Source organism: Nesoenas mayeri (assembly GCF_963082525.1).
Source record: "Nesoenas mayeri genome assembly, chromosome: 9".
Lineage (NCBI taxonomy): Eukaryota > Metazoa > Chordata > Aves > Columbiformes > Columbidae > Nesoenas > Nesoenas mayeri.
Window position 1 is genome coordinate 25,604,152 of NC_137557.1, and position 15,678 is coordinate 25,619,829.

Genomic DNA, 15,678 nt, shown 5'->3' on the forward strand with positions numbered 1-15,678 from the left:
TGTAGGTTGCAAATGCTTTTCCAGGCCTGTCAAAGAGCATGCTCCTGGAACTAGGAGGCTTTATGCTGTAATTTGTCCCATGTCTTGTTCTTCCTTTATGTCATTTGGCCAATTATAAAAGGCAAAACTCAATTTTTAAAGCTATAATAAGAAAGAAAATATAGGTAAAATTAGAGTTTGAGCAGAAGTCATTTTACCATTTGGAGATTTAATGGGTTACTTTCACGGGTATAACAAATGAGGTTATTTTCAAGTTTTTTTCTCAGGTTGTGTACTTCATGGAATTTATTACAAGTCCAAGACTAAAATGGTATGTTTTTTCTAATTGCTATACTTTGATAACATCTTTTCACTTTGGCACCCACTGCACATTTTTTTTATTCTCTATGGCTGAATCAGCATCATATTTAGCTCCCACTAAACACACTTGACTTTTCACATAAATTGCAGTTGTTTTTATTGTTTTATTTAGAAAATTTCAGGGAAGCTCTCAGACCAACTAATCAGCTATTAGTCATTCAGAACTAAAACTTGTTTCCACAAGAAGTCAAAGACTGGGGACTAGATCCATTCAGCAAAATTTATTTGGAGCTACAGTGAGTTATATCCCTTACTGATTTGAATCTGCGTTTTATCCTCATTAGAAAAGCACTGCTAATATAACTATTTAAACAATTTTAAAATGCTTTCCATTTTAACAGCAAAAGTAAACAATATTAAAGTCCTAATTTTAGATCTACTAATATAGTTGTGTGATCAACCACTAAAAGTCTTCAAGTGTTAAAGGACTTAAACTTGCTGAAGCTTCCACTTATTGCTAATTCATCTCAGGCATGTCCCTGCTATTAAGGCTTTTAAGAAATTTCAAGTATTGATAAATGGTATAATGGTTTCAAGCTACTCCTTCTCAGCTGTATTTCCATTAAATTGTATTATTTTGGTGTGGTTACGTACTAGGGAAACAAAGCAGAATTTATATATCAAGGTAGACACGTATCCATTAAGGATACAGGAACTTATTTGACATTCAAGCTTAAAGTTAATCTGTTAAGGCACCAAATGTCCTTCACTCCCATTAACCTTAGTAAGAATGCCTGGAAATTCATTGAGCATTGTAAAGCTAGTGCCATAGTCTAAAACTCCTCTCATTTTAAGCACTGCCAGCTTGAAAGGGAAATGCACACATACAGTATTCATAGACAGTAGGAATGCCTTTCACGTACGTAAGGACCTCTTGGTCCAAAGTAACCGTTTTCGCCTGGAAATCCTGGATCTCCTCTTGAGCCATTGCAGCCATCTAAACCACGCAGGCCCCTGGGTCCTTCACCTCCTGGTAATCCCTGAAAGACAGTTGAATATTTATTAGAGATACACCACCGTAAATAGGAAATTACTTTTTAAATTAACAGAACAGTTCTGAAACAAATACCTCAGATCTGAAATGGAGGACATCTCACAGTGGTCCAGGCTTCACAGTCTTTGCATTAGAAATGTTTTCTATTGTGATCAATAGAATTTTTTTCATGTATAAAAAAAATGATACAAGTATTTTATATCTTGTTCTTTGATACACAGCAAATATAATAGGACAGCACTGGTTAAGAGGGCCAGACTAGACTCTCACTTGAGTCAAAAAGTAATGTGCTGTCTTCTCAGAGAAACTTAAGAACTGAGGAACTGATTTTCTAATCAAGCAAGAATTAACCAGTGTCCAGATAGGGGTTAGTTCTACTGCAAATTAGACACTAAGCAATAGAAACAGTGAGATTTCCCTTGGAATGATGTTTCCATTAAAGGAAAACATATTTTCACAGAATTAATCTTTTTGACACAATTTTTTTGAGGGGTTCTGAAAAATTATCAGGAAAGCATGCTGGCCATTTGCCTGAAATTTTATCTTCTTCCTATCTTTAAGGTTCTTCATCCTAATTTGTTGACACTATTTTTTAATTAACATTTTTCATATAAAGAATATACATTTCTTGGGAGCACTTCTTTTTTTGTTCTACATTCTGGCCTTGTGTCATCTACATTACACAGACACTCTGGCAACGGTCCCATTGTCAAGTGTGGACAGCTGCCCAGCAGATGCTAGGACTCCCACTCAATTTCTGGTTCTGTTTTCACTTTTAAAATTCAACAATTTAACTTTGTTTGATCCATAAGAAACTAATAAGAGCATAGGAATTCAGTTCTAATAAACAGCATTTTTCAAAATACTGTATCTAAGACATACTATCTCTCTTTCACCACACACACTTCCACATTGAAGAAGACATTCAGAAAAATATATAATCAATCACAGGCCTATAACGGTAATTTTAGGGACTCAGTTTCCTTCTTCAGTCCCTATTCAGGTTAAAATTACTGGACTCAGTGTCTGCAAAAGGATTACAGGCAAAAATTTGAATGTTTGAACAGAAAACAGTACACCATTCGAGATACTTTCAGAGATGTTAATAATGCAGCAAACAAACTACAGCCTACTATAGAGCCGGAGAAAATAAAGTCATTATTTTTAAACCTAGCAGTAACGCTATGTGGATATGGGCTTTAATGCCCCACTGAAAATGGGGCACACCTGCTCTACCTTCAATGTGCCGCAATGAAAATTATGTACTTACCTCACTGGGATTTTGTGGAGTTTATCAGTAGTAAACACAGTTGAAGTTAGCCTGGCTATTTTACATTTTTGCAAAACATTTAATTCCGTAGGTGATGTGATATCAATAGTCATAAAGCAAAGCAATGTATTAAGTGCATTATTCTATTAGGGGACTTGGTATGACTTTATAGAAACTGTAATTTTTGTAAAGCAATATTTATTCAATACTTACAGGAACACCATCTAAACCAGGAAATCCTGGGACTCCCGTTGGGCCCTAAAAACAGGTGACATGAAAAAACGGAGTTGCTGAAGTCATTACATCTTAAAAAGAATGAAAGCCAAGAATATGTGATACTATATAGCGAGAAACAAAAAACAGCATTGTTTGAAATATGAATCAAAAGCTATAGTTGCCAGAAATAAATATCTGAAAAAATTTATATGGGCTTAGCAGGAGACTAGTGCCAATAGCCAGCCATGCAACAGATGGTACAGTACAGGACAAATGTCTAAGTCTTATATGCATTTGTTCTCCAAAGATTATAATATGACAGAGAAAGAGAAGTTGCCTGTAACTTATAAAATAAACCCATTGGTAATTTCTCAGCCCTGCTCCTGTTTTGATAATAATACCAGCAGCATGATTTCTATTTATGGAACTTCAGGTGTGCTAGATACTGTCATCAGTGATTTCAGTCATCCACTGAGATCAGTGGAATTAGACCATTAAAACTAACATAAAGTACCAAGAGCCAAGCACAGGGATTGTACGGCTATGGAAGATACGGACCTGAACTGCAATTTATACTCTGTAACTGGTAACAAAATTCTGTTTAGTATACAGCACTTTTAAAAGGACCATACTGCTCCTTCCAGCTCCACGTTACTCACACAGTAAAAGCTTTTTGATCATTTAGGTTCAGCTTTACTTGCCAATATTTAACATTACATACTGTATATACCTAAAAGAACTGTCTGTGGTGTTTTCTTACCTTATCACCTTTTTCTCCAGCTGGTCCAGGCTGCCCATTCTCACCTCTTTGTCCTTTTTCCCCTGGCAGACCAGCTGGTCCTGTAGATCCCAAGGACCCAATTGGACCTTGAGGTCCCAGCTCACCAGGCTGACCCTGAAAAGAGTCCAAAGAAGTGAATGACTACTGCTGTAGACCTCACAGCAGGCAGCATTTGGAGATGACTGTATGGATAAAATAGGGTTTACAATGTATACATACTCATGATTCAAACCAGCTTGCTGTACAGCTTGCAGACCTGTTTTATGCATTAGGTGCTACAGGAACACAACTTTTATATGTAACTACATGCTCAAAGTGATAATTTCTTTTTACCTTCATCAGGTCTCGAGAACCACCTTTCTGAGTTGCTTGGGATAAACTGCAAGTCTTGCTGATGCTACCAATGTAAGTAACACACCTTCTACAAGCATAAGACTTGTATTTTTGCCACCAGAGAAGTGATGTCTCATTTTTCCACAAAGGGTGTTTGTACACAATTAGAACAAATCAACAGACTTCCCTCTTTCATTTAAGTTACACTATCTGCTAATTATCTTAAGTTTTTCTGTCTTCCATCATCATTCTCAAATGTAAATGCCTTATTTAAAAGTTGTGAAGTTTCCTGCAGTAAAAAATGGTAGTTATTAGTCAACATATTTACAGAATGTATCAGCTTCAATAGATTGTGTTAAATGGTTTAGGAGGTTGCGGAATGTCATTTATCTACAAATGGTTCTAAATTGAGTATCTGTACCTACAGTTCCATACAGAGCATCTCCATGTATTTCTACTAACTTTTCCAAGCTAACGTATAATCTTCTGAAGTAAAATTACTTCGCATGCCAATTGGATTTTTCAGTCTATAGCAGTGATGTAGAGTTATTTTGGATTTATTGTAGTTTTTGTTTTGTGCTACTAAACAACTATTGTTGTGTATTCAAAGGGCTGTAAAAAGCAAGCTTTCTAATCAGACTTCACATGTGATCTGTCTACACTTTCACCCTACAAAATCTATGTATTTACAGGTCTTCATTTCTCTTACTCATCTTTTTCATTCTGTATCATTATCTTTGTTTACCTATAGCTTTTTTTTTTCCCAACTGAAGAGTGTTTTGCCTTCTTTTCAGAATTCATCAATTATACCACATTTTAAAAAGAAAGCGAAACGAAGCCCCATGCATTCCCAAGAAGAGCATATGGCTCTAAGACCACTTGAGGGCAGTGAAGGATATGTCAGTACAATCTCCATTCACAGAAATGACAGGCCATACCTTAATTTCTATGAATGGACTGAAGGAAAACAAAATTACAGAAATCAAAGTGATTGTAAGCAGATATTTTAGCTTTAGGAGCCAAATTCTGTTGAAGCAACAGAGCTGAATTGCTTGTTTCTCAGTGTAAACACTTCAACAGACTGAATCTGTCTGAACAAAATCTTACCTTGTGAATTGTAAGCAGGGACCTAAACCTCTTTTTATTTACTCTGTCTTTTCAAATATGTCAATAAAATCAGTGTGATATGACAGTTGGACATGAAGTGAAGAAATGTATGGTATGCATCATTCAATCAAATCAATAAGGAAACGAGTAAAAAAAAGGTAACTTATTACATGCTTACAATAGGAACATACTATAGCCTTACACTGTACTGGAAGCAGGACTGGATCACCACTGGCCCTGAAGCTATGAACAAGAATTTAGTCCAGAGACTAGGAAAATAAGTCCTACACTTACAAATAAGGACTACTTGAAAAAGTATCCTCATATACCTCACGTCCATTTCTCTTTTACTGGCTCCTCTCACTTAAACCTTGATCCTGCTTCCAGTGATGTCACTGGCAAATATTCCAGAGAGGAATCAGCATGTTATCTTCAGCAACAGTTACAATTTTTTTGATACCATAATTTGAGCAGTGTAGAATATTATGCTAATTAAGGGATACTAGAATTAAAATGTGCTGATTCTGCATCCTTGTTAACAATGAATGGACAGTCAGGATTCTGCATGTTTGAGTATTTGCTTGCCTGACCAATTGCAGCCTGCCTGTTGGCAGTGCCTTGCACATCCTCTGCTGTAAAACTGAATTTATTCATTAAAGTAGTCTTAAAGCAGCTCTTACACCCTCTAAATACCTGATTAAAAAAAAACATGCAAAATGCAACATTTATCCACAGGAAAAAAAGCATAACGTATTTCTCACTAATGCTCTAATGCCTTTGTTTTAGCAATGCATTTTGTTGACAACAAATTTCTGCAGCAACTTTAATATTTTTAATTCATCTTGTATATGCTCTGCATTCAAGAGTTGAAAAAGAAAATTGTTGAATCATGTTACATCCTTCAGAGAGCTGAAGAAACATGATATTGACAGTACTCAAAAAAAAGCTGAGTCTGTTTGAATTGTATAGTAACTAATTATCCATCATATTTGACCAATAACCACTTCTATGACATGTAGTCCTTTAGGTTGACAAAATGTCTTCGTTAGTTGCTACTCTGTGAATTTAATTGACACCACAGTTTATGTCTTCAGTAGGAGGTAGTGAAGTCATAAAACAGAGTCACTGAATCCAGAATTCACAATAGGTTTGACAGCTGATACAACTTTAGCATGCCATGTGAAGCTGGTGGATTGTCTCTCTTTCTTTCAGCTCACAGACTGATAATGACTGGGAGCTTTGTTAAGACCAAACTGATACCATCTCATAACATCTATTATCACATCTATTATTTGTGCCCATCCAATGTGACTACCACAGCATTACAGTCTCAGGACAGCTGTACAAATAAAGAGGATGAAGGTAGTCATGCTCATGTGGAAATGACAAATTAGCTCAGTTAAAATGAACAGAATATTATGCCTGCTCTGCCATCTGATGCCAATAAATTCCTTTAGGATTTCAATGCCTTGCTAATTGTCTAGGTCAGGAACTACCCATGCCAAGACTATGGTCTGTTATTCTAGCATATCCTGGGCTTGACCTGCAGTAAGAAACTGACTTTTGACAAAACAAGACTATATTTTTAAAAATTAAGTATGTTTCCTAAGACTGCAAATATTTCAGGCTCATGCAGCAAAGCATTTAATACTTTGGAAAGGCAATGCCAAGGTTATTCAGAATTACCTTTTTTGGTTGCCTGAGACATGAAAGAACACCTGATTTTTAGAGTGCTCCAAACACTTAGTTGTGTGAAAGCACAATGTTTTAAAGGAGTCTTTATTAGAAATCAAAATAACTGGTTCATGCTATTAGAGTGAATTCTGTCTTTCTTCTCATTATGAATGAAGTCAAAAGAAGTCCAGTTTCTGCCTTCAGTTAGGGCAGTACCCTATGTTACAGGCAGTGTGAATGTATCAGTAAGATGTGAAATGCCATTTACCTTCTGTTCACGTAATCAAAAATGAATATGCCCAGCAACTCCACAGAATCAGACTGTAGAGAGATAATATAGAAACCTTTTCCATGCTGTGCTAGACTCTGGTTTGTAACCAGTCTTTCTTATTTTACCAGGACAGAGAAAGGGAGGAAAGTAGAGCAGTTTGGGGGCAAGAGAGGAGTGCACACAAAGGCATGTGCAGACAGATGGGTTTTTCTGGTGATTTGCTTAGTGAGGTGGGACCACCTACTGCTACTCTAAGCTCCACCCTTGTCCTCTTCACTTTACAAGAACAGGTCTATTACACAGCAAAACCACAGCTCCCAGGGCCTGTAGGGGCGTCTGTTCTGGGAAGGTTCCACTCCACCATTGTAACTGTGTGGGACTGGGACCAAAACTATTTCCAGTGTGAGTCATGGCTCCAAAATAAACCTCCTAAATATTAATTTTATCAAGATGAGATAAATTGAAGAAAGCACACAACTTGGCATTAAATCCACTCTCTTGTCCTCAATAGAACAATTTTTCTGTGACTGTCAGTTAAACAGTGAGTAAGGGTCAGACGAGTACGTGGCATGTACTTCATTCTCAGTTTCTTCAGAAACAGCAGATCGCATAACAACTTCTTAGTGTTAGACAGCTTATTTTTTTATAGTCAGATTTTGAGCTGATTAAATGCAATAGTAACTCTTAGTGCTTGACTTCTCGCAGCATCTGGATCATGCTGCAAGCTACCAGAAAATTCTGTGCTCTTCTATCACATTTGTCAATGATCTAATATGCTACAGGAACATAGTATCTGATGATGCAGCTTCGTGTTCACAGTGGTACTTCACTAAAGCACAACAGATCACAGTGAAGTGCTGAAAACGTTTTTCACAGTGTACTTTTTGTGTTTTAACCCTGTGCAACCTTGAAAAGAAAAAGTATTCAATAAGCCAGTGGGTGTCACTATTGTGTTAAACACGGAACAAGACAGAATTTGGCACAGAAACTCTTAAGAAACATTGTTAATGGTTGAAAGCAGAGAGCTGCAAAGAGCATTTTAGACCACAAAGAATTAACATCATATTAGCTAATAAAATAAAATTAACTTCTGCTCCAATTCATTTTATTGAAACAAGTCACTGATTGGCAATTTCTGGATGATTCAAATCTATGAAAAGGAATGATTTTGTAGAATTTTGTCTTGCCTGATGTGGCAAAGCTTGCTGATCTGCAGCAACTGAGAATATCACTATTTTTAGTATGGTGGGAAAGGGGAACCAGGAGTATTAGGGAAAGAAAGATGATCAAGAACAAAAGGAGGGATAATTTAACAAAATCAGAATTTCTGAAAAATTTGGGAACATGTCTAATATGAAAAATGCTAATTTACAGATGCTGTAGCTGGACATCGTATATGAAGAACAGCCTCAAAGACACCTTACAGTGAGGAGAATGGAGTGATCCTGTTCCTATTCTACATTCTGGTAAGCAGGCTCCATTCCCTACCAGTTCAAATCCTAACTGCTGGAACCAGAGAACTGCCCACTGTTCTGCCTAGTTATAAAAAAAAAAATGTGGTCTGCTTCAGATATAAATCTAGGAGGTCTCATTTCTCTAGTCTGTTTTTCTATGATTCTCAGTGAACATAAGTGAAATGCAACAGATATACTACAGAAATGGATAGCCAGTCTTGAGAATCTTCTATTTTAAAACTGCATCATAGCTAATTTACAGATGCTGTAACAGATGTACAGATGTAGGGAAAAGAGATCAAGTATGAGGCAAACAGGGGGAGAGATCTGGGTTTCCTCAGATTCCAGTGTGTGTACATCTCTGACAGTGGATTCAACTAAGCACATGTATTTGAGATCAAATAGATGGAGTCTACATATTCATGTCCTGAGTGTGCAGCTCTAAAATATAAATAAAAGTACTGGATATTCTGTGTGAATGACAGGCTGCCATTGCATACTGATATGCAAAAAAGTGTGATTTAATAAATGCCTCTTACTCCCCAGAACAGACAGAATTTGCAGTTTCCCAGTTAGTGAGTCTTAAATATGTTTACACTGTGCTGTAAATTGGACTCAACCCACATGATCTACTAGGGGGATGTGACCACCCACAAGATCTATTAGGGAGATGTTACAAGAGAATTGATGCCAGAAAACAGAGCTACTGTACAATTAAATTTCACCGTTCTTACTCCACTGCCCTGAAGTATACAGCAGCTGACTTTCTAACTTCCTGGTGACAACCAACTGACTTAGTATCTCTTTTGAATGCTTACTCCTTACACCTCATATGCCAGGAAACGGCAGATCCTCCCTCTTAGACTTCTGTTTGCTAGGTTCTCTCCTACACTAGTATGAAAATAGGCCACTCGACTCATCTGCAAAAGAGTGAACATCAGTCTTGCTGAGTTATATTTATTATTCACTTTGCTCCAGGCATTTCACATGATCTCATAGAAGCTAGATCAGGTTTGGTCATGAATAGTCGCTTGCTTTCTAAATCTACTTAACGCTATAAACAAAGCCAAAGGAATTGAATGGGATCAAACTCTGGGGTCGGCACAGGACAGGTTTACAATCGGCCAGTGCTAACCACAAACAATTTTTTAACTATCTAAATCCTGTTAGAGCAGCCAGAATTTTTGGAGGCCTCTGACACAACACTGCAGGAATTATCAAGGAAACAGCTTCCCAAGTTAGAGAAAGAGGGGGAAATGAAGGAAAGCTTTCACTGTCTGTTTGACATAGCAGGAGAAAATTAAAATCACAAACTATGGGAGACCAACAAGGAAGGGGGAGAGGGGAAATTCAAAGCAATGAAGTTGCTGTGTGCCTTTAGTTAAAAACATTAACTGCTACTGCCTCCTGGAAGACCACACATCTTGACTGGGAAAGAAGAGGTGAGAGAGTGTCTCAGTTCTTCTGGGCTGGCACCAAGAATCATGTAGAACGCTTACTGGTATATTTACTTTCTCTAATGACTTTCTCCCCTCATTTATCTGTTCTGTAGTTCTTAAGTGAGTATGTATAGTAGCACACAGTATGAGCAAAGAGATTTAACAGCACAGTTTAGCGGTCCTATGGAAGAAAGGGTCCTTTTGAGTTGTAACATAAGAACAAGAGATAAATAGTATAACGTAAAACTAATTTCAACAAGGCTGTAATCCAAATTAAACAGAAATTGAACTTTCATTGTGATGTGGACAACTGTAATGATATCAGAATGGGATATACTACTAGCAATACTGACCAGAATGTTTTTCAGTGATTTCTTACTAATGAATAGTAGTGCAACTCTGTTTATAGCACAGCGTCATCTAAGGTTGAGAAACATAAAAATCAACAGGTACACAAGCTCTTCTAAAACCCAATATAGCAACCAATGCATAAGTATACTAGTATCATATACATATTAAATAAAAGTTCAGCTAATTGCTTCTACTTTTCTTCCAGCTTACTCAGTTTCAATACATTCAAGTATGGCCATGGCAGTTTCCTTTTTTTACTCCCATGGTCATCTTTTCTGTAACTAAAACCTCAATGATCTTGTCCACTTACAATGAAGAAGGCTTTCTATGTTGACATTCAAAAGATTTTCAGACGGGCAACTATAAGAAAGTCTTAATTCCCATTGTGTTCACAGTCACCTGCACAGTGTTCTTACACTGTCCTGGTAACCACAGCTTTAACTAATCATACTTAAACTGCATTCAGAAAAATAGATAGGAAGAAAGGTCATTATGCCAAAGACAGTAGGGCAAGATTGGAGGTCTTCCTTTCCTATGGAAACTTCAGAGTACACCACACTCCTGACAGCCATTCTACTTAACTCACAACCTCAATATTATTTAGGAGTTTAATTTTAGGTTCTATTCTCTTATTACTCTATTTTTTTACTATTTTAGTCAAGAGACATTGAGGGCTACAGTTATGTCATACACAGCTTACAATGTTTTTAGTTTTACAAAATGTAAACTCACTTCCCTTATGATCGGTAACTACAAATAAACAAAGCTGATTTATTTCAGCTCTAAGACTTCTGTTCTACCTTTAGTAGAAATCTTTGTTACAGATTGATTATGAGTCCACTCCAAACATAGAAATAACCTGTTTGTTCACTTTACTAGCTAAATTCCAGTGAGCAGTGCTTTTACTGAAACTCAAAAAAAACCCTGTAAAATGGCAATGTCATCAAATACCTGTCATAGTGGTTTATGTGTCAACAAGAAATCCCTCAAATGGAACTAGCAACAATATTTTCCTCACAATCTCCTGACAAAGTGAAACCCTTATCAGATTGGCACACCTTGACTTTGAAACTATAAAACTGCTGTTTTATCAGCAGACAGATATTCTGAGTTCTCTAAAAATCTCATTTTCATTAGTGTGTGGAGAAGGATCTAGGAAAATCACCACTAGCAATGTGTGAAATGAACTGCTAGGTTCTTACTCAGATGTCAAACTATCACTTGTAAGTTGGACCTATGATATCTGTCTAGCACAAACTCTACAATATGACAAAATGACCACCTTTCCTATGGATAATAATTCCTATGCATTCCACGAGGTGTATTACAAATAATACACTTTGCTAAATAGCTTCTCCCCCAGTGCACTTTTTAGGGGAGATAAAAGTTAACAGAAACTTTCAATTGAAACTGGAACTCTCTCTGAAAGTATTCAGCCAACACCAGAATTCAGAATAACATACAAATGGTCGTGTTCCAGCTAGTCTAATGACGGATTTGGTTGCAGTTCTTGGAAGAGTTTGAATAACACGTTTAATCAATTCATAATAGGTCTGACCTTGTGTGTTTCTAATGTAATGATACCTCAGCAGTACAATGACGAGACAACTTGCCCTTGCTCCCCTGTAAGTCTTAGATTACCACATTCAGTGGAAGATCATGAAGGGAATACCCCACATTTGACTTCCTTTGGTAAAATAGATTAAAAAATAAACAACAAAAAAAAATTAAAAGATAGGTGGACTAGTCTACATATATAAATGTAACTCACTAAATTTACTGATATAGCTCACTCAGATGCTGTCTTTCTCATTCAGGCTCTGCAAAAGCCCCTGATACTGCCGTTGGTTTAACTTTGAGCACTGCTGTAAGGTTGGATTTCCAGCTGGTCTGGATGAGATTATTGTTCCATTGCGTTTTGCCAGCAAGTACATGTATTTTCTAGAATCTTTTTGTGCTCTCAGCAAATGTTTACTGAGGTAGCAAGCTCATCCTTAATTTTGACAGCTAGCCTGTGCTAAACAGTGAAAAAGGAAAAAATATGGTGCTAGGCAATCAAGTTTATACTGTTGCCCTTATCTCAGCTTCTTTACAGAGATGGACTATTTAATAAACTGTACGCTTCTGGAATTTTAGGCTTGCATATTATATACTGCCAGAGGTTTCCAATGATCATTTATTTCTTGCACTTTAAAGACAGGATTGAGGAAACCCTGAGTAACAAGCCTGGGAGTAGGATTCAGACAGAAAAGTAGATAAAGCAGATGTTTTGCATTCTAGGAAGCTAATAATAAGATAAACAAATCTTTTGTTTTGTTATGGGTAGTCTCCACAAATGCTAAGAAAGCAAAGTTAGTGTGTCAGAGTGTAAAGACAGAACACAGAAAAATTTAGAAATCAACAGGATTGTAGGATGAAAAAGGATTAAGTAATCCTATAGAAAATAATTCACCACCACACATTAGTACAGAAAATATTTGGAATCTATCTGAAATGGTATGTAATTAAGCCATATTTCATGTACAGTCTGATAAGTATTTGTATTTCTTGTATATTGATTAGTAGAAATTATTGCATGGAATTTAAATTCACATTACATTGTAGAGACTTTATCCATCAGCGTGCATATGTATTTTAGAGCTGTTTCAGAAAATGGTTTAATTCTCAAACTTACATTTGCATAATATTGAATTTATTTTGAAATGTTTATGACACTTGTATTTGGCACTTAGGTCCAGAATCTTGGAAGTATTTAGAAAACTAACTGCAAATGCATGAATTGTAGCTCAGTTTACCTGTGGTGGGGAAGACAGTTCAGGAAAGAGCCATAACGACAGCAGTGAGTATTTATTGACTGATTACGGGAATGTAAGTCAGAACTTTCAGGCTACTGTGACAAAACTGAAGTAGGAGAAATTTCCTCTAATTTCAGAGTCAGTTGTTTTTAAAAGGCACTTCAGACCACGTTTTGGATATCCAAAACAGTCTATTCAGTAGCACTGAGAGGCACTGCAATGCTGCTAGTGAGAATACTTTTCCTGGGATGCCCTTTTGTTAACACAGTGTTACAGAGACAGACACATCCTAGGCCCCTATTATGAAAATCCTACAGCATGGAGGACTTTCATATAGACATAATCCTGGAGGATTAGGATAGCATCCAAGGACATCAGAGCAGTGATCATGACACAGCAAAGCACACAGCTAACTGCAGACATACAGGAAGGAAAAGGTGTGTCTTGTTTTTGTGGCAGCTCAGGTTATACACAAGCAAATGGGGTGTGCAGGTCTTCTAAAAACTGACCCACCAACGCTAAACATTAATAGTGTTTTGAATGAAAACAATTTCCATCACTAACTGACAATTTTTCAGTTGTTCACTAATGAGGGAATGTATCCAAATAAATCCTTTCCTCATATAACAATTAAATTGTTTGCTATCACTACATAGCAGATGTACTTCGAGAAAGAGCAGCCAAGATAACAAACTAGTCATCACTGGACCATATTTCCATTAACAAATAGCAACATGCACAGTTACTAGTTTTAGTGTATAATATGAAAATGCCTTGGCTTCATTCAATGTTTTACAGTTATTTATAAGGCAAAGATAATTCAGATTTTTTTTTTTTTAATACTTAGTGCATTAAGCTAGTAAAATAAAAACTCTGCAACCTTTTCCAGAAACACCTAACCAAAATAAGAAATACCTACATTCTTGTAAAACTAGTAAATGGCATAGACATCCTCTTTTAACCAACCTCTTAGTAGAAAAGGAGCATGGATTTCTAAACTTACATGTATTAGGAATTACCACTGTTTAACTGTTAGATTGATCTCAAAGAATCCTTAACACAAAAAGGTACCATGGTTATTAGAAACCTAATTTACAAGCAAATCTGTTTACAGTCTTAATGTCCTTTGATTATACCTGTACTTTGCATCAGTCAGAGTATTATGCTAGTTTGCTGTATCAGACTTTATGTCAAAATATTGATTTATTGAACATTGCTGCTTTGAAAACTCAGTATGTTTGACATAAATGTGTACAAAATGAACAGTATTTACAACAGTATTTATCGTTAGTTCTAATCATCGCTTACCCTTGATCCTTTTTCTGGAAAGCACCGACAAACCGAACAATCCTGTCCTCCACATGGGTCAATATATGCATATCCTCCCTAAAAATTAAAAGTTTGTGGAATTATTAATATATAACAGACAACAATCACTTCAACAAATATTGTCAACTGGACATATTGTCCAATTAGATGGTTTTTAAGGCAAAAGATTTGGCTACACTTGTATAACCACACGGCAATTTATTGCTGATGAAGAAACTTGGCATAGCAGCAAACATCAGAATATCGTGTAGATCTTCAGCTTGACACATACAAACCTTGTCCAATGCCTGCTTAATAGAATACAGACATCAATACTACATTTAATATACTCCTTATCTTGGACCTCTCATCAGCATAAATATGCTGTCAAAATAGAAGCAATACACAAAAGCTTATTACTGTTGCTGTAAAAGGTGAAAGACATTGCCTGCAAGTTATGTTAAATAATACTAAGTATTACAGCTAAATACAACTAAGGAAACAGCTGCATCTAGAAATATTTTAACAGAGTCAGAATTTAATTTGTAATAATGTGAAATTTGAAACCCATTACATTAGGTTGGGAGATTGATTATGATTAAACGATAAAAGGCAAAACAGGCTGAAAAACAACAGGTTTATGCCATGATAAAGCCTTGTATTTAATCCTTGTCTATTAAATGAAAGAAAGAAGTATGTGCATGGTGTAATTATGCATTGTCTACCATTAATTTACTTATTTCTATTATTAAAACTTCCCATCATTGCCTTCTTAATAGCAAAAAACAACTAGTTTGTTTCATCAAATTGCAATGGGAAAAAAAGCATATTCGAGGACACAACAACAAAATGTAAATTCAGTAGATGTAATGTGTGGTAAGTGAACATAATTTTATTGTTCTTTTCTATTACTCAAAGTGTAATGTTAAACATATACCCATTAAACACACCATATGCATTTATAAATGCACTTCGATGGTTGGAATGTTTACTAGGTGACATTATTTTTTTGACAAAATTGTGTAAATATCAAAGTGGTTTTGAAAAGGATAGCAAGGGCTTAAAATATTTAAGTATAAATTAGGTAAACAAGTAAACAGTGATAACATGAAAATATTTGCTCATTTCTATCAAGGTCAACATTGTTTTGTTACTGGTTTTAATAACTGACAGAACACAATAGGTTCATACTTCAGTTTTTCAAGGAGAAAACACTGATAAATATTAGATAAAGAGGAAAAATTCTGTTAATTCTATCTACAATATTTTTAGAATATGTGCTACTCCCAAACCTCAAAACAAGAAGGTATGATGGTCTCTCTCAC

The 15,678-nt window shown here is 36.0% G+C and overlaps 1 protein-coding gene across 1 annotated transcript in view; it reads right to left on the bottom strand.

Annotated features, from left to right (window-relative positions):
• The window catches only part of COL4A4 (collagen type IV alpha 4 chain), a gene marked incomplete at both ends in the record, with an annotated part of 63,185 nt that overhangs the window by 45,195 nt on the left and 2,312 nt on the right, over nucleotides 1-15,678 (bottom strand). The window contains 4 exons of the mRNA XM_080350115.1: nucleotides 1,224-1,340; nucleotides 2,838-2,882; nucleotides 3,601-3,735; nucleotides 14,354-14,431. Coding sequence (XP_080206241.1) covers nucleotides 1,224-1,340; nucleotides 2,838-2,882; nucleotides 3,601-3,735; nucleotides 14,354-14,431 — 375 coding nt within the window. The remainder of the gene's footprint in view (nucleotides 1-1,223; nucleotides 1,341-2,837; nucleotides 2,883-3,600; nucleotides 3,736-14,353; nucleotides 14,432-15,678) is intronic.